We start from the raw sequence: 24,200 nt of genomic DNA, 5'->3' as shown, positions 1-24,200 counted from the left end.
ACCATGACACCCAAGAAAGAACTATTAAATGTACAGGTACTTCACACGTGGATTATACTAACAAGTCACTACTAATTTTCTATGAAGGTGACCACAGGAGGAGTTTGCTAGATTGTGTTTGTGATAACAAAGGTAGCTAATAAAAATTTCTAGAAGCAATTCTCTCAGATCATGTACTACCTTAGTTTAATGTTTCTTTCATTAAATGAGCACTGTATCCCATGTCATTATTATCTGGCTTCATAAAAAACATCAACATTTGACTTTAAAAATTACTCAGTGTTATTCAAATTAAGCTGTTCAATCACTGTTTCTTCCTGAGGACTGAATAACCAGTACTACAAAAATTCTCAGAGATGCTTAAAAGGAAATTATGCAGTCTGAGTATTATACATTCCTGTTTATCTTGCCACAGGTGTTACTAGAGGTCTCTGTATACATAATTTGTGTTTTTGCTTAACACATTAGTTTGGAGTCTTTGCTGAAGTTATGAATATGATACTGTGGGAGAGCAAAGCTAATAACATCTGCACAGAGAATAAAAAGGACAGCATAAACCACACAACTGAGTTAATATTTAAAGAACAAAAATTTAATTTGGTATGTAATTTTTTCCTAGGAGTATCTTTATTTTCAATGCTATACATGTGAAAATAAGAATGAATAAGTGGCTCATGTATAAAAATATAAACATCCTATCAAACATATGCAAAATCACCCTTAATGATATGCATCACTGAAAAGACCTACACCTTAACTTCTAATTAAAAGAAAGACTGCCCTTGTGGGTTTTTTAATAGCACTTGTAAATGCTACTGTATTCATCCATAAGTACATGAACTGTGAACAACAACAGCTACAAAATGTATACAGGACACCAATATTGTGCCTTTATATTTTTGTATGTTTTTATGTCAACAAGTCAGCAGAGTCATTATGTTTATCCATTCTTCGAGCTCTCAATAGAACAGACCAGCAAAACCCATTGCCTTGAGAATTTTTCTTTTTAAAAAATTTACTGCCATTACTAAGTAATGGTTCAGAAAAATATCTTCTGTGGCAAAGCATCAAAGGACTATTATATTTATGGCACCATCATTTTAAGCCTGCTGACGATACTGATAATGAGTTATCAGTAAATTAAAGGCCCATTTCTTAACACTAATAACGCTTAAAAGTTTTTAGCACAAAGACTAAAAAAAGATCGTGTTTATATTACATCCATTTTTTATGTAAAAAATGAGAATTACTGGGTTGTCTGCCAGAAAAGGGATAGGCAACCATTAATCAAAAGACAGGCAATCTTTGTTTTAGAGATGCATTCAGCCACCTGAAAGATTCACATTCAAGCAAATATGTCATCGAATTCAGTTCTACAAGCTGATAATACTCATATTCAGTTTTTCCATAGAAACAGGTGTAAGAAACCAGTAAAATGTTACCATGTTATGTACATAACATAATGTGAAAATGCTCAGCTAGATACATTATGAAATCCTGTAGCACTAAAATGATTAAAAAACTAAATGATTCATGTAAAATGTTTATATACTGTATAAATATGTACACTAAATCACAAGGTCAATTTAAAACTGCCCCTATTCATAGCTCCTATGATGGATTTAGAAAGCTACCAGATTCTTAAAAAAAGAAATCTACCTAGAGCAAATTTGAACACTTTACTGAAAACTGATTTTATACAAAATCTTAAAAAACATACTTCAGAGTTACTTAACAGAAACTAGAAAAAGACGGTCGTTACTCTTGAGAAGGGCACTGTAAAGACCTAGTAGCTGTGATCAATGTCTTCTCATTTGTGGTAAAAGTTAAGCACAAAGAAGTCATCTCAGAGTAAGGCATAGGACAAACAGACTTGATTCCATCCTCAGGTGTATTGGCCTCTCACTGTATCTTATTGCTCATCTAATTTGGCAGGTTTATATTTCTATCCTTTTAAAAATACTCCATAATACAACTATCTACAAATGGACAGTATCCAGTGCTTTCATATGCACACCTTCAATTTAATCACATTGATAAACAACCTTGCTAATACTAAAAAAGAAAAAAAAGAAGGCATGGTGATGCAAATTATTTTCAGTTTTATGTAGTTGTGCATGCACTTAACGAAAGACCAAGTGAACAGACACTGAGCACTGAAACTCGATAGAAATGTAGCTATAGCTGTTTCCAAAGGAGCTAGGGGTTTTTAAAAAACCCTTCTGTGAAATTCTTTGGTTAGAATGCAGGTGCTAGCAGTATTTCTAAATTTGGAGTTAGAACTAGAACTAGCTAGAACTAGAATTATTGTTCAAGAGTTTTAAAAACATGAAGCCTTTAATATGCACTGCTAAATTCTTCAGCACTTCAGATATATTTAGGGTATTTTTATATCATGGTCTGAACAGGCCATACACCTTCTTAAATCAAGTTTAGGTTTTTAAAGGGAAGTGCTTTTATACTCCAGACTTCAAGAATTTATTAGAAAGAGCTGCTCAATCTTCCCTACTGTAAAACCTGCGGCTCAGATCATCTATTCCAAAGCAGACTCTGACTGCCTCCCCTGGGAAAGACTGTTACTCAGCAGTAACAAAAAACAGCTCAGAGGAGGTAATTTCCCCTGAAGAAAATAGGCATAAATCTTTTTTTTTTCCGCAGGACAGGGCTCAATCCTTTCTAAGAAGCACTGTTTGTCTAGGAAGAGGTACACAACTCTTAGCAGTGTCAGTGTCCAAATACTGCTATGAAAACCAGGGAAACAGTTCTTTAAAAAGTGATTTTTGTCATCTGTTGGCTTCAGAGTTCTACAGCACTAACATGACAAAAAGTAACAAGGGTGCTCTTGATGACATTTATAATGTACATCTGCACTATTTCAATGTACACGATTTCAGCTTCTCAGGACCCAGGCCCTACCTTTACTCAGGCAAGCCTGGCTTCACCTCACTCCCATCATTTTGAGGGTGTTTAAGGAAATATGCATTGAGATTTCTGTCCACATTATAGACAGTAACTTCAAGAGAATTATAAGGACTTCAGACCACCCACGGAAGTTACAATTCACAAGCACTTTAATTTTTCAAAGTGTTGTTGTTTTACCTCTGAAGGGAATAAACACATGCCTCTGAGGACACTTCATAGTTCAAATGGTTGGTTATCCAGCAAATCTGTCCTTTCACATCAGCCTTACATGCTCGCTGTGCAGGCCCTGGTCGAGTTTAACAGCTCAGAGAGAGAAGTTCAGAGACATGGGGAGCAAAGAGGGGAGATGGGAGCAACCAGTTGTGAAGGGCCACATGCATGCCTCCTGCAAAATTACTCATCTCAACAGATAAAGCATGAGCCAGTGCAAACACCTCGCATCCAGGCTTCCCTTCTATGTGACAGTCCTTCAAAGACAGGCATCACTTTGATGGGTGGTGCAGGGAGGAGTTAAAAATAGACCATTTGGGGTCTGCCCACCAAGGCAAACTCCCTCATAAGGGTATTGGGATCGGAAAAGACAGCCATTTGTCATGCCATCTTCAACAGAAGTTGCTCAAAGCAACTTTCAAGTTTCTCAGCCCCTAACTGGATGTTTTTTTAAAACGCCCCACCCTGAACAGAGCTATATCTCAGCTCTGTGTGGGGAGAGGGACAAAGACTGGGTGCACAGGCATGCTTTTGTGGGACCGGCATTTGTCTACTCCCAATATTTCTCTCCTTCCTTGCTACCAACACAGCTACTGGGAGACGTAGACGGGAGGGTGAAGGTGGGAGCCGGGATGTGGGTGAAGGCTGATCAGGGACGTGGTGGCCAAGCAGGGACACGACAGCCGAGGCACAACACAGTGACCTCCTGCCCCCGGGGCCGTCAGGAGGTGCTGCAAGAGGGGTGGGGGCTGCGCCGGGGCTGGCCCGCCTTCTGCGTGGAGGCAGACACCGGGGTGAGAAAAGCACAGGGAGACACGGCCCCGCTTCACATCCTCCTTCCTTCGGGATGCGAGGGGAGCGTGGGTGCGAGGGTGTGCAGGGCCGGCTGTCTTGTCCCCACGCCACGGGCCGGGCGGATGCTCAGTCCCGGCAGAAAACATACTCGGTGTAGCTGGTCCAGATCTTGTCATCGGCGGGACCGCCCTGCTCGGGGGCGAAGGCGCAGGTGCCAGTGGAGGAGCAGGCGGCCATGCGGAAGCCGGCCTCGGAGAGTCGGTCGAAGGCTTGCTCGAGGAAGTTGAACTTGAGGTAGTAGCGGGCAGTGTAGCGCTCGGGAGGGCGGTCGGGGTCGCGGCTCTCGTTCAGGGTCTCCCCGAAAACCTCTTTGGCCAGGGCCGTCTTGCCGCAGACAGTGATGCGGGCCACCCGCCGGAATTTGGCATCAGCCTGCGCCTCCCGCCCGATGGTGTAGGAGCCCCGGTAGCCGATGGTGATGTAGCCCGAGCGCCGCCCGCCCGCCCCGTCCAGCGACTGCGAGGGCGTGAGCAGCGGCCCGCCCGAGGGGCTGCGGCTGGCGGTGGGCGACGGGGCGGACGCCACGGCCCCGCCGCCTCCTTCCAGCGGCTCGGCCTCCAGGTAGCCGAGCAGCGGCGGCGGCGGCTCCTCGGCGCAGATGGAGCCGGCGCGGTGCAGGGCGGCGGGGCGGGCGGCGGCCGCCCGAGTCTGCGCCAGGCGCCGAGCCAGGTCGGGCAGCTGGAAGTACTCAGCCTCCCGCTGGAGGCGGCTGCGCTCGGGGAAGTGCTCGGGGAGCACCAGCTGCAGGTCCCGCAGGTAGTCCAGGATGTAGCGGAAGAGGAAGCCGTCGCGGTCGAGGAAGAAGCGGCCCTTGCTGTCCCGGGGCAGCTCGCTGGGCTGCTGCTGCGAGAACATGCGCCAGAGCAGCGAGTCACGCACCGAGACCACGGTGCAGCGCCGTGTCACGTACACCTGCCCGCCCACGTTCAGCTCCACGATCTCCGGGAAGGACGACCAGCCGCCCGTGGCCGCTGCGGCCGCCCCGCTGCCCGGCGCCCCGCTCCCCGCCGCGGGCGACACGCCGCCGCCGTTGGGCAGCCCGCGGGCGCTGTCCGCCAGGGCCATACCGGAGCGAGCCCGCCGGAGCCCACGCCCTTCCTCCTCCTCCTCTTCCTCCGGCCGCCTGGGCTACGGCAGGGCCGCCGCCCTCGGGGGAGCGCGCAGCCCTCCGCTGCTGCCCGCCGGAGCCGCCCGCCCCGTCTGGCGCCGGAGCAGCGCTGCGCTCCCGGCGGCCGCTCCTCTGCCCGCTGCCGGACAAGCTCCTCCGTCGGGCTGCGAACAGAGAGCCCTGGCGCCAGCGGCAGGGCCGTGTTTATGTAGCGCGGCCGCACCTCGCGGGAGGCGTGGGAGGCTGGCGGGAGGCAGAGCCGAGCGCACGGGGAGGAGAAGGGGACGGCCCTGCACTGACGCAGGGTCCCCCGTCGTCGTCCGTCCCCCGTTTCCCCCCTCCCCCCCCTCGCCCCGGTCCGCCTTCCCCGGTTGCGGTGGGGACCCTGTCCCTGCCCGGTGCGCGCCCGCCGGGCTCCCGCCGCCGTGGGCGAGCACCGCGGTGTGCGACCAGAGGAGATAAAACCTTGGGGGTCCCGCCTCCCTCCCTGCCTCCCCCGGCCCCCCTGAGCGAGGCTTAGGCTTCGGCTCCGGCTCGCTTCTCGGCTTCTCCGAGATGTCTCGTTTCTCGCAGGCGAGAACAGCCCTGTGTTTGCCCCGAGGTGCTGGAGCGGGCAAGCGGCGGGACGCTGCTGCTGTCTGCGCTGTGCTCTGTCCCTGCTAATCTCCCTGAGGCTTGTCCCAGCCCTCTCCAAATGAGAACCCAGGCGAGATAACCCTATCCCCTCCCTCCTGTCGCCTTCGCAGGAGAAAACGCGAACCTGTGGTGCTGCCCGCTCTCGCCTCACGCGGCTTCTTACAAGCCTGTTTAGGGCTTGTAAGACACCCCCATCACTACACAGGTGTTTAATGCCCTGAAAAACTCCGTAAAACCCCATGCCGATTCTCATTCCCGGAGGGGGACGCGATGGATCGCACCGTCGGGAGGCACCGGGAGCGCCGTCCAAGGGATGCCCGGTCGGCCGGGGGGACACCCTGGTGGCGCGGACGGGGTCCCCTCCAGCTGCCTGACAAGCGGCACTTCATCGCGAGAGCCGGGCTCCTCGTGTCTGACTGCACATTTGTGTATTTAGGTGCCCTTACAGCTCAGATTTAATTAGGATTAATTAGGTACATCGGGATCTGCGTGAAATATAAGCACCTATTTAACATGCGTTGGTAGAAAGCATTTAAGTTGTTTCAGGCTTTTTACTCTTCTGAGGCTCTTTGCAGGCAGCAGTGAAGAGCTGCTGCCTCGATGCATTGAGTTGCTCTCCCGTGGGAGTTCAAGTGTGCTTTCTTCCTCGAGAGAACAGCTCGGAGGACAGGGAGATCTGAGGAGTATGAAGACAATGGTCAGTGCTCTCTTTTCCTAGGGGTGAATGAAGCCCTCCCTGCACCACCCTACTGCAAGTGCCCCACTGCAGTGGACTGTGAAATAGAAATCAAAAGATTCAGAGACAGGGGGTAGAAGTACTTCAAAAATTAAGAAGTGGGAAAGGAAGTAAAGGCAAGTTAGTTCTCAAGAAGCAAAATAAGTTTGCCCAGGAGAAGAAGAGGAAGAAGAAGGGGAGTTGAGAAACAAGTTTTGAAAAGGGACTAGATGGTAAAAAAAGAATAACGTGTCTAGGGAGAACTGACAGGAAGATACTGTGGTCTAAGGAAGGAGATGGGGTGGGCTGGGGAGAGTGAACATTCAGAATTTACAGAAGTGTCATCTGAACAGGACTAAGAATACAGTAACAAAGATGTGGACCATTACTTTTTCCAGGTTGGAAAGCGAGTTACCAAGACTTTGACCACCAAGTATTTTCATTTGTGGGAGTGAAATGGCAAAGTAGGTTAATCTGATGCTTTGCTGACATTTTGTACAAGAGCTTATTTCTCTTTTTTTTGTTTCGTTTTGGGTTTTGTTTTGGTTGGTGGTTTGTTTTTTTTAAGAAAAGTAGAAGGGATGTTAAAACAGTTCTGAAAGATGAGGGGAAAATTAAATAAGCTTGAATTAAGTTGTTTTGTTGCCCATTTAAACAGCTGAGTTTGTTGCTAGAAGAAAAAAAAGCGGGGGGAGGATAACATGGCACGTACTGCCACACACAGAATCTTTGTTTTCTTTCTGTATACTATTTCAGGGTCAATTCACCAGAGTAAAAGCACATGAAATTTTCACGTGGTGGTTTGTTGGTGACAGTTTTATGGAGTTGCTTTTACCTCTTGGTCTCTTAATGTGGCATCTCCCCGCACATTACCCTGCTCCTGGCCATACTTAGCAAGAAGGCACCTCAAGAGCCTCCCACAGATTCGTATTTTAAACTCCACTTCCCTAGTGTGGGCTCTCTATTGAGAGCACTGTGATTAAACTGTGCACCCAGATGATGAGATCATATAATGCTTGAGCAGGCGCTTATTCATAGCAGAATTTGCAGTGGAAGATTTTGTACCTACTAGCAGGTGAGTCTTAACAAATACTCCCATATTAAAAAAAAAAATAAAAAATAAATAAAAATGGGATCTTTAATTCATCTGTTAATTAAAATTATTTCATTTTTCTGGCATTGGGTGACTATTAATGCAGGTTAAGGAAAAAAAACCAAAACACTAACATATTCATTAGTTCATATTCACTGAACTTTCTGTTTGTCTTGAGCTTTGTTAGATTTGACACCAGACTTCATAAGACCTGAGCTTAATGGATTCTTCCAGTGTCCAAAGGCACACACATTAAAGGGGTGGGGGGAGCCCAGCCGACACAAGCACTTTATTTGGCCCACTGTCCCAGGTCTCTTTTTAAGGGCACAGACCAGTCCATCCCACTGCAGTGTTCTCTGTGTCAATGTGAAGCTGACTCTAGACTCCTCTTCAAAAAGAGAGCAAGGAGCCTTCTCATAGGAGGACACTGTTCATACAGCCTGTTCAACAGTCCTGGGCAAAGACCCAGCTTGCAGTGTTTGTCTCTGAGACAGATGTTATTTTCTGGGCTTAAAAACATGCCCAGCACTGAAATAACAGTTTTGAAGCTACGTCTCTTCACAGAAATTGTATTCTGTGGGCATCTCACTGCTGCTTTATGCCTTGCCTGGCTGCAAGGCTTTGGTTATTGTAACTTCTTTCGTCAACAGATTTTTCCACTTTTCACAATATGTTCATCTAATTTCTTCTCCATTTCCTATCTCTTTTCATTTGGCAACGTTTGTCTCGGTGAGGAGGATTGGACTTCGTCTGTGGGTATTACAATGGGTAAATATATCAACAATTTTTTACTTATGTGTCAGTCACTGGGTTGCGTAACACAGTCATAGTGGTTTATTCTTATTTTGTGTGGGAGATAGTGAAATACTGGTACATGTAACATTAAAGGCTGCCACAGAATGCCTCCTGTAAGGCATACAGCCCCCATAAAGGGCTGTAAATATTAAATATAGTCTAATGAATTTATGACAATAAATTTGTAGTTGAATATCTCTGACTGGGCAGTGCTGGGACATTTCGGGGCAATAGCTCTTTCAGTTAAGACAGTCACATGTCAATGTTTGCTATTAGCTGCTGACCAGAACTAGATACAGGGACTTAAGACAGGGATACTGTCTTAACCTGTCAGGATACAACAGTTTTTCTCCTTTTAATATTCTGAGAAGTTTACGTGGGTTTGGGGGGGATTGATTTTGTTGATTTGAGGGGGAGGGGGTTGTGACTTTTTGTTTGTTTGTTTATGGGAGGTTTTTCAGAAGAAGCTGTTGTTGTTTCCATGTTTACAAAGATGCTTCCATCACGATGGGCCCCTGTTTTGTATTTTGGACGGTACATCCACGGATGAGCCAGGTTTATTTGGGGAGGACAGTTTCCTTCACAAATGGAGGAAGGGTAACACCTAGTGGGAGTAAATCCACATTGCAATTAAGAAATACAAAGAGCTCCTAAGTATTGCCAGCATGACCCAAGGCACATCAAGAGAAAATGGTGCTTCTTCAGTAGATGTAAACTATTATGTATTCAGCTTCTTCGTGAGAAACTTAGTAGAGCAAGAACATATTTTATCACTGTTCTGAACTAAAGTATTTATTATTTCTTCTAGCAGTCTTCACTGTGTGACATGGTATAATATTGCTTAGAAATACCTGATTGCATATGACTGAGTTGTTTGAATTTTAATACTGAATTCAGTGAAATATTTAGCCTTCTGCATAAAATCATCAAAAGGAGTTAGTGATCTAAACTGAACTGGAGGTTCAAATATGCTCATTTAATGCAAGAAAAAGAGTCCAATAGTCCCACAGCAGAGCATGTTGCCTAAGAGTCAGAAATCCTTCACTTTTTTGGGACTTGTATGTTCTCCAAAATGTGTGCAGTTCCATAGGTTTGACTTTGACAGTCAATGGATGGCTACTAGGTTGAAATCTTTCCCATTTCTGAATCATTGTTCATTATCAGCCTCAGCATTACCCTCAAGTGATACCAAGTAATATTTCCAAAAGCTTGAAATGTGCATTATTCAACCCAATGTCAGAACTCAACTCCTTCTAAAGAGAGTATTCTCTCTCTGCAAAGTCAGTTTCACAGACTTTCATTAGTTGAACACAAACGTATACATTCATAGATTTCAATATTTCATGTGAATTGTAATGAATGTTACCTGTGAATGTTATCTGATAATATCTGTTCATAGAGATTGTTTTGTCTTTGTGTTTGCATGTACAGCTGAATACATTTAGCCAGAACTGCGTGTTCTAGGAAATCCAGCTGCTGTGAAAATCTGCACATTCTGGCATGAAAGATATTGAAGAGCCAGAATAATACAGGCTTAAGGGAACTCAGAAAGTCATCAAGGGCTCATGCACTTTCCTTCTGCCAGGGTGCCACAGACGTTGCTTTGGATAATTTTGTGAGGGCAATGCTCTGCAGAGTCTGGGGAAGAGGGAGGGAGAGGAGGACAGACATTAGCTGTGTATTCTGTGTCCTTGGCCAATGCAGAGTTATAGAGTGTGACTGAGAAACATAATCAAGTGAGCAATTAGTGAAGGTCAGAGCTGTGTTAATTTCCTTCAAGCACCTTTGTGAAAATTGGAAGACAAAAAGTACCCTCTCAATGTCGTGGGGTCATGCAGGTAGTTTCTGCCTTGGTAAAGAAGAGCACTGAAGGGTACACCTTCCACACACATCCTGAGCATCACTGAATTTGGAGAATACAAGAAAAGAGGCTATGCACCTTATGTCAAACGGGGAAATACTCCCAGCTGCTTCTTTTCAGGTGATATCTAGGAAAATGTGATATTTGATCTCCTGTTTTGGTTAATTATCAGAAAGTTACAGCCCTGTCCGATACCAAAGGAGCAGAGGACAGCTGTGTCATTTTATAACATGCAGTGGCGTGGTACTTTACATGCACAACATGTGAGGCTTTTCTCCTATGCTAAATTACTCATAACCCCTATGGAGCAGCTTTAAATCAGAGTTCTTTTTGTGAGCCTGAGCTCTCTGAAAGTAATCTTCCATATCTCTGCGAAACATTTCAGTCATGACTTCATGTCCTCTCTCAGCAATTCTCCTATCTGTGAATAAACAGGATTCTGACCTGGCTTCTACCATAACAACAGAAAGACAGCCAGGCCTCTGCAAAACACGTAAGTGGAAACTACATTCATCTTCTACATTACCATTGGTGTAAGTCAAGAGCCTTAAGCTGTCTCTTAGAACTTAACAGTGTGAGGATTCCGCAAAAGAGCTCTCCTAATAGGGAAAATACAATACATTATCTAGCTAATTAGGATTTAAAAAATCAAGCTCTACTCCCTCTTCTTACTAGCCTACCTTCCTGTAGGGTTGGACAGGCTTCAGAATAGGCTTTAAAGAGGTAAAAACACATTTTTTGGTGCTTTTGGGTACAATCAAAAGATAAGAGCATTGATCTTCAGAGGAGCAAGTTAAGGGCTGTCCCTGTCTATTCTTCTGAACAGCTAATCACAAGGGTGGTATCATTCCTGGGTAGGAATCCTAGCCAAAAGAAAATGCCTTTTAATTACATTTTTTTAATTTAAAGGTCTTACTTTCACCCTTTTCTTACAAAAATGTGTTGTAAAAAAAGGAATTAAAAATGTATTGATATAATTATTTTCAACAGAGTGATCCTTCAAAGGTAGAATAATAATAGTAATAATAATAATCATATTGGTGATTGTGTGCTTCAAATTTTTGTATTCACTTTAGCTGTGATTTGGAGGTATACTGTTCACTAATCAAGCATTTTTCAAAATCATTACTGTGGTCAGTGAACAGTAATTAATGCATTTGCTTTTGCTTTCTTCCACTATGTACCAATGCAAGCTGTGCTTAACCAGCATTAACTCTTTAAGTTAGATTAAAATAAGCAAATGAAATGCAGTAATTCATTTCGACCGACTCAGAAATTGAATGTGCTGCTTTGTTCTCTTTACACCTTTTTCTGTTGAAAACAATTTTAAATTCCTGGTATGTTTAATACAAGAAATATCAAAACCCTTAGCAGGGGTTCTTACAGCATCTGCAAAGGTGTAAAGGGTGTGAAAACTCACAGCAGGCACTCTACTATAGATAAGTTGATAAATTATTTTTACCACCTTAGGTACCTTGCTTGACTCCCTGAGAAAAAAAAGGTTTGCACTAGTTTAGTTTTTTCCTCTGCTGAGACCCAAGTTTGCATCCCCGATGGCAGAGCTGACCTTATGGGTGTCAAACCCTGCTGGTTTCACAGCCCATGTAAATTACTGAGTGGTATTAAACTGTCAAGGAATGAGTGGCACCACAAGGCTTGTGCAGTGTTTCACAGCCCCCTGCGTGCCTCTGTCCCCCCAGGGTATCAGTCCTGAAGGATGCTTTGAGTAGAGATGGTTCCAGCTTTCCTCTGTGCTTCACAGTTAAGTGTCTCTCCACCAGTTTTCATCATCTCTCGACAAAGGCTGAAATTAAATTGATGAAATCTCATTAGAGAATTGCTATTCACTTCCACAGAAATGAAGATTAAAAACTATTTCTATACACATAAAGAGAGAGAGAGAGAACCTTCAATGTTAGCCTACTCAAACTTGATTCTCCTTCTTTGGCCTCCGAGCCTCCTACATTGGAAGTGCAGCTCCACAAGCTCTTAGCTGCTTCAGACATCCTAGAAAATATCCATTCTGTCAAGACCTTGCCAAAGTACATGTCACCAATGGCTATAACTAGAGTTCATGCCAGTGAGGACATCTGTGAGTGAAGGCTGTAATTACATACTCTTAGCTCCTGCAGGCAGTGTATCTCAGCTGTTCAACCCATGCCAGAAAGAGATGCTGGACCTCCTATTCACTGATACCCTTCCTGACCTGCCATGAAAAATAATGTGTCACAGAGAATACATTTCAGTTACTTGGCATGGGAAATTATTCACTCGTAAACTGCCAAAAAATCTCTGCCTAGAGGGTGAGATAGCAGACAGCCTTCTGTTAGGGCCAAAATTGAGTTTGCCAGTTTTTCCTTCAGCCCTTATCCTTAGCACTGTTTTCAGAACTTCTACCTGTTATCCACTGCATAAACCAACCTGATTTTTCCTTTGGACTGAGCCAAGCTTGAAGAAACCTGGAATCAACTTAATCAGGTATAGCTGATGTGTCCCAGCTTGCTGATGTGCCGTGCTAATGAGATGTTATTGCCCAAAGTAATGAAAAGCATCCGTTTCTTACCTGTAAAGAAAGACTAAGGGCTGTTGCTGTTTGCTTGAAGGTGAATTTAACAAGCTTGTCTTCCTTCTTAGGAAAGTTCACTGCATGTATTTTGCTCTTGGCCTCTTGGAGAGCAAAAATAGAATTCAATTCATGTGTCTAGAAAATTCCAAATGTGCTCTCCTGTTCCAAGTGTTTACATAGAAGGATTATCAGTACCCTGCTTTGTAGGGATTTCCTGTAAGGTATCATCTGTGTATGATCCATGTTTTAGTGAAAATACATTAGCACTAAAAATAAATGTATCAACAGAAAAAATGTTTGAGAGACATGTAAGAGAAACATGGAATAAAGAGTGTGTTTAGATTTCATGAAGTTTTAATGAAGCAAATGCCTGGATTTACAGAAAATCACAGCCACTTAATTCCAGCAGCCCAGAGAGTCTTCAAGCCCTTGAGAATATAGGAATTAGATTTTTAAGAGGCTCTCTTCTCCTTGTATACTGCAAGCTGTTGAAAAATAAAAGATTATTTATTAATTGCTTATGAACTAAGCACAGGAATTATCTTTCCTGTGTCAGCAGCATGACAACAGCAGAAGAATATGCCCCAAAGTTTTGCTAGCCTGGAAAGCATTATGCCTGTGCAAAACAAATTGTTTATTTGTTTTCACCTTTCATTTTTTATTTGAGTGTTTTGTATGTACAGTTCTTGCCAAAATGCCTTTCTCAGAAAATTGAAAGCTTTCTTCATTATTGTTTGTATTTTTTAACTGAATGCCAAGAGTCTAGATTGTATCAGAACCAAGTCCCCTAAATAAAATCCTTTCAAATAAAACAAGCAGAAATAATCTATTTATCTCAATGAGGTAAAATCACATATAAATAGGTTGAGATTATAGGGTGGCTCTTAGTGAAGGGGAAGCTTATCTGAGAAGCAGGAGATAAGCATAAAGCCTGCAGTCATAGTGACAGTAAAAGGCTTCTGAAATAAGAAAAGATCTCTCTTTAAGTTAAGATACGGTTTGTGACCGACAGTCTGAAAGAGGGAAAAAATTAAAACAGCCAAGTATAAGGATTGTTAAGAGAGAAGAGGAGAAAGGAAGAAGCTAAATCTATAGCTAAGGGAAAGCAAAAGAAGTATGGAATTATTATTTCTGTATTTTATGAGCCCTTGGGCACATCTTTTCAGTGTTTTAGGGGAGTACAATAACCATATATTTAATACTGTATATATAATAATGTGTATAATAGTGCTATATATAATACTGACAATAAATGTGGTTGTTCAAACCTGTTTGATAGTGGAATGGCTTTATAATACTCATCAGTTATGTCTGTTCTTAACCTCTCAGCCTCTGTCCCCAGGTCAAAGCTGAAGAGGCTCTCTGATTTCTAGTGGACAAAGATGATGTTTGGATCACTACCAGCTGAACACAGGAAGGCACATACTCACAGGGGAGCTTCTGATTACTTTTTCCAGTAAACCTCTACCTTCAACCTTTCACTGTGCTGTTGCTTTCTTCCATCATTCCCAGTGAATATATTCAACAGACCTGTTAGGGTTTTGTTTGGGTTTTTTTTGCTTTGTAGTAGAAAGAAAATGTTTGTGAAAGCAAAGAAGGTACTTACTTACCTGTGACCCTAAGAGTTGTCATCTTTGCAGGTACAAGAGGGCACATTCTCAACAGCACCAAGTTAGCTTGCACGTGTTGTTCATCCAGAACAGGGCTCAAGAGTTGGATGGACTGCAGGAGCAGATGAATGGAATGGAGAGGGTCTTCTATATGGAGGGAAAATATTTTTAGCTTTATTTAGAATGAGTAATCACACTACCCACAGGAGCTCCTCAGAAATGAGCTGGGTACATTACAGCAGTATGTATTTGATATACAGGTTGGGAAACATCAAGGTAACCTCATCTCTACATACTACAGTGCCTGCTGTGCTGTAAAACTGACTGTAACATCTGCCCAGGTAGTTTCTCCCTGTTTCATGTAATTCATTCTTCTACAAGACCTTTTTTTTTTCCTTTGTATATTGAGCAGAAATGGTTTTGCTGATACTGTGCTTCCTCTGTAAAGAAAATTTTGTTTACTAATCTCAGCTAGGTATTGTCAGTAAGCTTATTGGCCATTTAAACATTACAGACCACACTAGATTAAGCTAACACTAATGGTTTGTTCCATTACATCTTATTTTGAGTGTTCTTGTAGAATTTAAGCAATTTCTTTTCTATATGGCATTCAGCTGACTCAGAGCACAAAATACAAGGTTGTATAAGAAAATTTTTGACATTCTAAAGATCTTGTTTGAATACAAAAACCTTATTAGTGGTCTTAGCTACACAACTTCTACTTACAGTAATTGGAGCTGTTTGCCTAAATCTTGGACTAGGTGATCATCCTGGGTCCCATCCTACAATGAAAATATTCTGTTCTATTTTCCTCAGCTGTGAGTATTTCAAACCTTGTTATGCAAATCACAAATCCATCCACACTTCTTCTGGCAAATTGCTGCCCGGGAAAGCATAACTAATTTAATGCATTAATCCCTACCCCTGAAGCACAAACATCTATCACCTGAGCTAGCAAGACTGTAGTTAGGCTTGTGATCTTTCAAGTTGCTGTATCAGAGTGAGAAACAATGCACTGTTAAATGCACATCAAGCCTGAACGTGTTTTGTCTGCTAACACTGTGTGAATAAGAAAATACGTACAAATTTACCCCATAAATATATTTTTTGTAACTTCTACTCTCCATCTTTACTAAGGTTGAACTTCATAGTAGCCATATATATATAACCCCTAATTATATTCAATGTTTTCTTGATTTCCTTATTATTGTTAGTAGTATGTGTAATATTTTGTGTGTTATACATTCTAACTAGTCTGGGAATATCAGGTTTAGTATTTGTGTTAAGGTTCATAGTAGTTTTCCTTAGAAAGAACTCTGAGTATGTTCACAGTGCTTTGATTTGCAAACCTCCAAGCTTGATGCATCCAAATGAGGGCCCAGTTAAATACACCTCAGTTGGGAAGTGCCAGGCACCTGGCTGTCCAGGAGGTAATGCTGTCTTAGTCTTTTGAATTCTCACTTGAGAATCATGTCTGGCTGGGGAGATATTCCTTCACTCTTGTTCAAGCTGCCAGTGCTAGAAGCTAACCCGCCTGAATTTGCACTGCAGGAGGAAAGAAATATGTTGGAATGCATTTGTTTCAGTCAGCTCCTTTTTGACATCCCAAAGAGTTTCCAGGCATAAATAAAAATTACTGAAGGCAGCAGTAAAGCAGGGTTCAGGTTGAGGGATTTGAATGATTCATGAGCAAGGACTCTAATAGGGAAGAATGGGCTCACAGAGTGGTGCTCATACACCTCGGTAGTGAAGTGTCAGACAGCTTGACTTGAAAAGCCAGGATGATCCTGATTCAAAGCATTGTAAGACAAAGCATGAGCAGGTGTTAATGCCACCGTGTTCCAAGCACTGTTTTTAATATGAAAAGCAGTTTTCTTTAGAATCTAGCACAAAAAAAAAAGTGGTGTTCCAAAAGCTAGGAAGCAACTCTTTCCCAGTGGAATCATTATGCAAATGTAAATATAGAAGTTGAAATTTTGGCCTCTCTCAACTTGGTGGCTGCAGTTCCCTGCAGCTTTTGCCAGGATGCGTTACTGGCTGCACAGCATGCATCTCTTTCCATATGCACTTCTGTGTTTCATCTAAATGCTTTCTGGGGGAAGATGTGAAATTTAATTTCTGAAGTAGTACAATTACTTTAAAATTTATATAGCCATCGTTGTAAGAAAGAGTCATCACCCTTTGTCAGTTTCTGACAACTTTTGCACCTCAGTAGTTAAATCACAGATTCTAATCTAATTCTTTATTAAGAAGATAAAAATCTTCAGGGTCACTGGCCTAGCTGTTAAAATCCCAGTATAGTTTCATTAGCACCAACTATATAGTAACCCTTAGATATCCTTCACTACTCTGGTCTGTTGTGATTTTATTTGCAGGAATCACAGTTTGTGCCAGCCACAAACACCAGTGCCCCATTTCCACAAAACCGTATAGCAATTGTAGTAGCTACTATCTTTTACCAATAATGTACCCTTTTAGCACTACAAATGTTGCAATGGCTTCTAATGTGACCATAAAATAGTGTTGCTTTAGGTGCAGTTCTGATAGTGTTTAGCAAAGACAAGGTGTGTGAGACTTGGGCTAATAATTTCAGCTGTATAGGAGAGGTGATGCAGAAAAAGAGGAAATACATGCACAAACACTTTTAGATCATGTGTTTCAATAGGATTTTAATGTCTTTTTCTTGCACATTAGTCTTACCACTATCACTCTTGTCTGTTTCCCATATGCCTTTCTTTAAGGACCGTATTGTTAATATAAAGCCTTAGTCTGGTGAGAGGCTAATTGCCTTCAGTTTCAGTAAATTCCTAACTAAACCCTCTACACCAAACTAGCCAAAGACAATGGCATTAAACATGTGACTAAACGGAAAAACAGGGTGGTAAGGCAGCTTGCTTTCATTTTAGAACAGTTGACAGGACATTAATGGTAGCTTATGTTATTACCTGATGCTTTGCAAAGATCAAAGTTGTATTTAATTTTATAGTAAGTAATTTTAAACTGTAAAATTTTATTTTTTTAACACTTTTACAGTAAATATGTTTTTACAGTACATAGCAAGTTTTAGCATCCAAGCTTTAAGAATTTGACTCTGATCTTTGTGGGTCCCTTCCAGCTCAGAATATTCTGGGATTCTAAAGGAAAGCTTTGATGCCCTTGGTGAGCCTGAAAGCCACATCCCTAGGAGCAGCAGGTGGCAGTGCTGTCTCTGCTCTCCGTTTTTAAGGTCCTGCAGCAGCACAGCTGGAAGAAGCCATTTCATGAAGAGTGTTTAATTGTTCAGGTTCCTGCAAACTAAGGCACTTCTGCTTATGGGCAATGCTGTCTTGCCTCATCAGGGTGGTGTGAACTTACCCTCCAGACTTCTTTCTCCACGTGATGTGTGTGATCTAGTGGCGTTATCCTTCCTTTTTTTAATCCTCTTTTTTTTTTTTTCCCCACTGTATTTTTAACAACCAAGACAAAAGCAGAACAAATGAAATGTCATCTGTGGTCTCTGTTATCCCAAGAGGACTCACATAAAGTATGAATTAGGTCACAGGAAGTAAGATAAAAAGCATAACTATAAACTGAGAAAATAAGTGAACTAAAGATTTTTTATTTGAAAGGATGACATGTGAATCACTGAGGTCAACAGTTCCAAGATGTGTTAAACTAGATGTCTGCCTAATCACCAAAGCATTCTGTCAGCTTCTTTATTACATAAATATGGATCTGGTTTTGTTTTTAATCTGAATCCCTCAAATGGGACATCTGAGTTATCTGATGCAGTGTCAGCAAAATAAAGAAAACCCTTGGTGTCTCTGAAAAGACGTATCAGTCAAAGTCGAAACATTTGAAAGTTCCCCTCTGAGATAATCTCTAAAATTTATTCCTGTTAGTACAGGTGTCTTATGAAATGCTTTTTTCAGAAAGGGCTTGCATAAGAACTGGTGTCTTGATGAATAAGCTGAGAAAGGTAAGGGCAAACAGAAGTGGGAGAAGGAAATAAGCAGAATATGCTGACCCAAGGTTCACTGCCAGGACTGAGAAAGGTGAGATGATTTGTCCATCATCCTGCTTTGGAATGAAATAGGCTGCATCTAGCAATGGGGTAAACTGACAGTATTAGCACAGATCAGCATTACATGAGTGAAATTAAATTAAATGAGCACATAAATGCAGAGTTCTGGAGGAATTACAGACCCATCTTCACAATTTTGTTAACATTTTCAGAGAATCACAGAACAGTTATTAGATCATGATTGAGTCCAACTGTTAACCATATTTTGTCCTTTCCTATTCCATGTGTCAGTTATTACTGCCCTTACCACTGAATTATTCTTTTAGTACTCACAGCCAGGTATCAGTGCTGAATCAGGATCACAACAAAACTTCCAAACAAAAAACACATGAAGTCTAGCAGGGAAAAATATGAGGAAGTCCCATCTGAAGTAGAGGAACTGTTCATTTTATGATATTTCTGCAAGCTTCAGTGTTCTCACATACAAATGGAAAGAAGATGCTAATGTTAAAGGGCAGAATGAGGAACAAGTTAAAAAATAAACTATGGTACATGTCACAAGAGGTTGGCAGTGCAGCCTTCTGACTAGTTAGCTCACAGAGGCAGTGAGGTCTTTTGAAGCTTCCTCTCCCTCTTTAATCAGTCCCTTTAGAACAAGCAGATTCCAGCTTCAAAGGCTGCAGAGCTTGTCAAAGAAGAAAGCTGCCTGCTCCTCAAACCGTGGATGGCAGCTTAATGTCCCAGAGTGGTGGTTCCCATGTGAGGCTGCCCAGCTCCGCAGGGTGCGCGTGATTACACAGCAGCTCCTGTGCTCAGATGTCTTTCAAGGGTTTATGCGCTCTCCCTACATTAGTATCGATCCTCTCCATTTGACAGGACTTCCAAAGACTTGAAGAGATACTTGGTAATACTTGATACTTAGCTTGATCCCTCCCTCAGAAAGTCTAGATAGATCTACTTGCTGCATTCAAGCTAGTTTTGTCTCATTCTTTAAATAACAAGCTTTTCTTAATTAAAGTCATTGTTATATTTTCTTAATAAATGCTTCTAATTTTTCCTTTTTTGTGCTACCTACAAGACTTTTCCCGGAACTTACTTGCAGTAAAGTGAGTGGAGAATTTTATATAAGAAAGCTGCAGTGTTTATTTTGTCCACAAAACACTTTGTTAGAGAACATCATTAATAATGACATTTACTGGGTCTGGGGAGACAGAAGGTTAAGTGCATTTCGATATTTTCCAAATCTGTGTGTATTGATCCTGCAGCCTGTCATTTCTGGAAAAGTTTTCCAAATTGGAAAAAAAAAAGTCCCTGATACAGCACCTCTCTTCCTCATTTGATTTCCAATTTCCCATTTCTGCACTATTGTGTTTTAAATGTGAACACCAGTTATATTTCAACAAAACTTTACCATTTTCTATACTTTTCTTCTGATATATTAAAGAAATTGTATGTCTCAGCATACACAATTCCCTTTCGGTGACCCTACTTCCCCTATTTGCAACTGGATTTCCGTCATGCTTCAGCAGGTATTTGCAAGTGCTGCAACCCCATTTGCAGGACAAACCTTTAACCTGGAAATCACCTCTGATGTGTGGCTTGTTCTTATTTTCATGGTGTATTTAGAGACCAGCTATGCCAGCTTAGGAAGTTTTCCACAATGCAAAGCAGATCATGAGCAGTGTGTTTGGTAATGTGTCCATAAACAGCATATTCACAGATACTTCTCTTTTCCTCAACAAAATATAAGTCAAACAGCAATATTAGAACCTGGCACTGTTCTTGTTAAAGCCATTTTTCCAAGTGCTATTGAGTTCAGTTAGAGCTAACTCAGACAGGATGGGTGAACTTGGCAAATCCCAAAGTCAGAAAAAAGGAGGTATAGAATGAATCTCAAGAGATCATTCTCAAAATCCCCATCTGCACCAAGGCAAGATAAGGAGCCTTGAACTAATCCTGGCAGATAGGGTTCATGAATTAAATCATGGTTCATGAACTAATCATTACCAATACATTGGTAATTATTCCAGTGAAGGAAATTCCACAATATTCTTACATAGAATATTTTAATACCCTTCCTGTTATAAAGGGGTTTTATCACACCAGTCAAGAATCTGATAACTATTTAACAGATTCCTTTTCTTTTTTAATTTCTCAGCAGATAGACCAAAGTAGCTTAACACTCTCACTTCTAAAATATACAATTGTATTTCTGTACTATGTACAGAAATACATTCCACATTAAAGCTATGCCAATCTGAAGGTCAGATGCTGCAAAATGAACCACCCTACATTATTCCCCATTCAGCCAGCCCTCATGTGATTGTGATGAACCAGTTCAGAGGATAAATTAGAGAAACATTCAAATAAATAATAAAATATTTTCCCTGGTGATTTAGTTTACTGGATTAAGCCCTAGGGGGGGCATCAGACAAGTGCCAGTAGTTGGACTGGCTTAGCTGTGATGTGAAATGGAATAGCTTCCCTTTTCTAGGCTAAATAAACCTCCTCACACCTCTTTCACAAACCATGCTTTCTAAGGCTGTTATTGTCCCTAGGCTCCTCTGAATCCTTTCCATTTATCTGTATCTTTTTCATAAATGGTATATTTAATGTATTTCTCTGTCCAAAGAATATTTAAAATGTATGATTCAGTTATGAGTGAGCAGGCCATCAGAAGAGTAAAAGAGATCAGTTGTTCCTAATATGCTCTTCTTCCCAGTTTTCCCTGCCTAATTTATGTGTGCTGTGACCATGACTTAGCCTGCCTGTGTATTAATTGTTCCTACGAGATGGATGGATAAACACAAGTGTGACACCCTGTTCTGAGCTTTTGCAGTTTAAGAAATTTCAGTTCCTTAAATTCAGTGCAGTCATTCCAATGTGCACCTTTCCCTATGTGGTCACTGCTCATGTGGCCATCTTGTCATTTCCAATTTTAACTTAAGACATCATCTAAATTGCAGAAGAACCTCAAACAAGAGTTTCTCTAGGTGGGGTTGATATCTTCCCTCAAGTTCCCTTCTGTTTCGCTCTGTCTGTACACTGACCTACATTGAGAGTAGGCACATGACAGATTCTCAGTCTTTCATGTAATCAGAACTCTTGGGGTTAATGGCTTCATGCAAGTATAATTTTGTGGCACTCTAAAGGAATAAGATGTTAAGATTTTCTGTATTCTTTTAGATATTTATAAATTTAGATTTTTATAAATAATTTATATTTCCTGCTATAGATTAACTTCAGATTCACATTCATATATTTCTCTCAACACATGATCTAGAATCTTGTCGCATTTTTTTTCTTTTAAAGCCATCACCACCTGAAGCCATGTAGTCAACTGAGAATTTAAGTTTTTACTATAATAGTTTCTCACTATTATCATTGGAAAAATGAGAAGCCTGAGGACACGGCAACAGTAAAGTTAAAACAGTAAAAATCCCAAATATATGCAGCCTTATGAATCTCATCAATTGTTAATAACTATGAGGTTGGAGTTTGTGGAAGAGTGTGCTGTGGATGAAACCCACACTGTAAAAAAGGGTGCACCAATGATGGCTCCATCACTGACTTGTATCCCACCACAGGCTCTGGTAACCTGTGTGTTGCTCCATCATTTGTAATCAGATCTGGTCTGAAATGAGCCAGAGTGTTCAGAAACATTCTAAAATGCCTGAAGACAAGGATTGCCAGGCTTTCCTGTCCCTCCTGTGAAGGCCCTCGAGTGGTTCTCAGAGTGGAGGAAAAACAGAATTCTGCTGCCCTTCAGGCTCAGAGGTCATGTGGGACCTTTGCAAGCTCTCTCCACTCCAGGCTTCTTTGTGGTGTAGTAACGTGGAGGAAGAAAGGTGCGGAAAGGTGCGGAAAGGAAAGGTGCGGAAAGGAAAGGTGCGGAAAGGAAAGGTGCGGAAAGGAAAGGTGCGGAAAGGAAAGGTGCGGAAAGGTGCGGAAAGGTGCGGAAAGGAAAGGAGAGGAAAGGTGAGGAAAGGTGAGGAAAGGAAAGGAAAGGTGCGGAAAGGTGCGGAAAGGTGCGGAAAGGTGCGGAAAGGTGCGGAAAGGTGCGGAAAGGAAAGGAGAGGAAAGGTGAGGAAAGGTGAGGAAAGGTGAGGAAAGGAAAGGAAAGGTGCGGAAAGGTGCGGAAAGGAAAGGAAAGGAAAGGAAAGGAAAGGAAAGGAAAGGAAAGGAAAGGAAAGGAAAGGAAAGGAAAGGAAAGGAAAGGAAAGGAAAGGAAAGGAAAGGAAAGGAAAGGAAAGGAAAGGAAAGGAAAGGAAAGGAAAGGAAAGGAAAGGAAAGGAAAGGAAAGGAAAGGAAAGGAAAGGAAAGGAAAGGAAAGGAAAGGAAAGGAAAGGAAAGGAAAGGAAAGGAAAGGAAAGGAAAGGAAAGGAAAGGAAAGGAAAGGAAAGGAAAGGAAAGGAAAGGAAAGGAAAGGAAAGGAAAGGAAAGGAAAGGAAAGGGAAAGGAAAGGAAAGGAAAGGAAAGGAAAGGGGAAAGGGGAAAGGTGCGGAAAGGTGCGGAAAGGTGCGGAAAGGTGCGGAAAGGAAAGGAAAGGAAAGGAAAGGAAAGGAAAGGAAAGGGGAAAGGGGAAAGGGGAAAGGGGAAAAAGGGGAAAGGGGCAATAAACAGCACAGCATGCTGAGGGTGGCCAGAGACCTACCAGTATTGTTTACCTGGACTCAGTAAGCAAGCTCACCACGCATCTGACTCTGTTGGAACACAGGAATGTTTCTGGGCCCTGGGAAGAGAAGACCTATGAGGAATCAGGGGACCTTAGTGGATGGGAATATTTAAGGGCTTGGGGTATCTTTCCTCCCCTCCCTTGCCTTTCCTCCCCTTCCTTACCTTTCTTCCGCTTCTTTCCCTGCCCCACAAAAATGTGTTTTTCCAGTGTCCTTGTGAGACATGTCATGTTTTATTCCCACACAGTCACATCTTTTCTCTCCTCCTTCACTGTCACCATCCATCTTCACTAATTGATTTTTTGACTGGAGAGGCTTCCCAAATCTGCACAGAGTAGACAAGCACAGGGAAATATGCCTGGGCCTTGCTAACACAGGAAGAAAAGGGGCAGTGCAGAACTGGGCTGGGCTGGGCAGGTGGGGGAAAGTCCCATTGCCAAGAGTAGTGGGGTGAGACAGCAGGAAGCTGTGGTGAAAATCTACTGCTCTGCATAAGCCATTCCCTTCCTCCTTAGGAGTCCTTCCTTTGGCAGCAGCAGCTGAACACAGAAGCACAAGGCAGCAATGGGTGGATCAGGCTGAAAACCACTCTGTTTACTTTTTCTTTCACAGGCAACACAGGCACCAAACTATCTCCTACAAGTTGTTGCCAAAGGCAGCTTCCTGTTTTTCTTTTGCAGTGAAACAGCATTGCATTGGTGACTTACATCCCACCGCAACTGTGCTGACAGCCTAGGATCAGCAATAACATTTCACTGCTCTTTCATTTGAGACTCATTTAATTATATGGGGGAAAAATAACGTGCCTCCTCTCTTTTTTGACTCTCCCCCAGTGCCCTCTCCTTGAGTTTAATAAAATACAGTGACCCGTCAAGTAAAAAAAAAAAAGGAAAATAAATGCTCAAAGGAAACATAAACGTCAAAACAGACCTCAAAAACCTCACAATTTGATAAATTATGAAAATAGCCAGATTGCAGAAATAGAGAAATCTTCTGACTGTGGAAAGGAGAAATAAGACTGCTTTATTTCCATATTATATAAACCCCAAAGTCATAATGATGACATTGTGCCATGCAAATAAGTTACCAAAATCAGAAGGATAAGCTGTGTGAGCTGGTGATACCACTACCCACTACCACCATCTCTTCT

General features: G+C 42.2%; 1 protein-coding gene and 1 long non-coding RNA gene across 2 annotated transcripts; one reads left to right on the top strand and one right to left on the bottom strand.

Moving 5' to 3' along the window:
* Positions 1 to 570: 570 nt before the first annotated feature.
* On the bottom strand, positions 571 to 5,425 carry KCTD12 (potassium channel tetramerization domain containing 12). The gene has a single exon (XM_005516423.3). The coding sequence runs from the start codon at positions 5,050 to 5,052 to the stop codon at positions 4,054 to 4,056; it is 999 nt and encodes a 332-aa protein (XP_005516480.2). The 5' UTR covers positions 5,053 to 5,425; the 3' UTR covers positions 571 to 4,053.
* An 865-nt stretch (positions 5,426 to 6,290) lies between these two features.
* On the top strand, positions 6,291 to 8,298 carry LOC148184845 (uncharacterized). Its single transcript, XR_015772049.1, has 3 exons — positions 6,291 to 6,428; positions 6,845 to 6,910; positions 8,277 to 8,298. It is a non-coding gene; the product is annotated as an uncharacterized LOC148184845 (long non-coding RNA).
* The last annotated feature ends 15,902 nt before the right edge of the window (positions 8,299 to 24,200 follow it).

Source organism: Pseudopodoces humilis, chromosome 2, assembly GCF_049639895.1.
Source record: "Pseudopodoces humilis isolate 2021_Gansu_Grassland_sample_001 chromosome 2, ASM4963989v1, whole genome shotgun sequence".
In the NCBI taxonomy this organism is placed as follows: domain Eukaryota; kingdom Metazoa; phylum Chordata; class Aves; order Passeriformes; family Paridae; genus Pseudopodoces; species Pseudopodoces humilis.
Note: the sequence above shows the minus strand (reverse complement) of the source record. Positions and strands in the feature narration are given on the sequence as shown.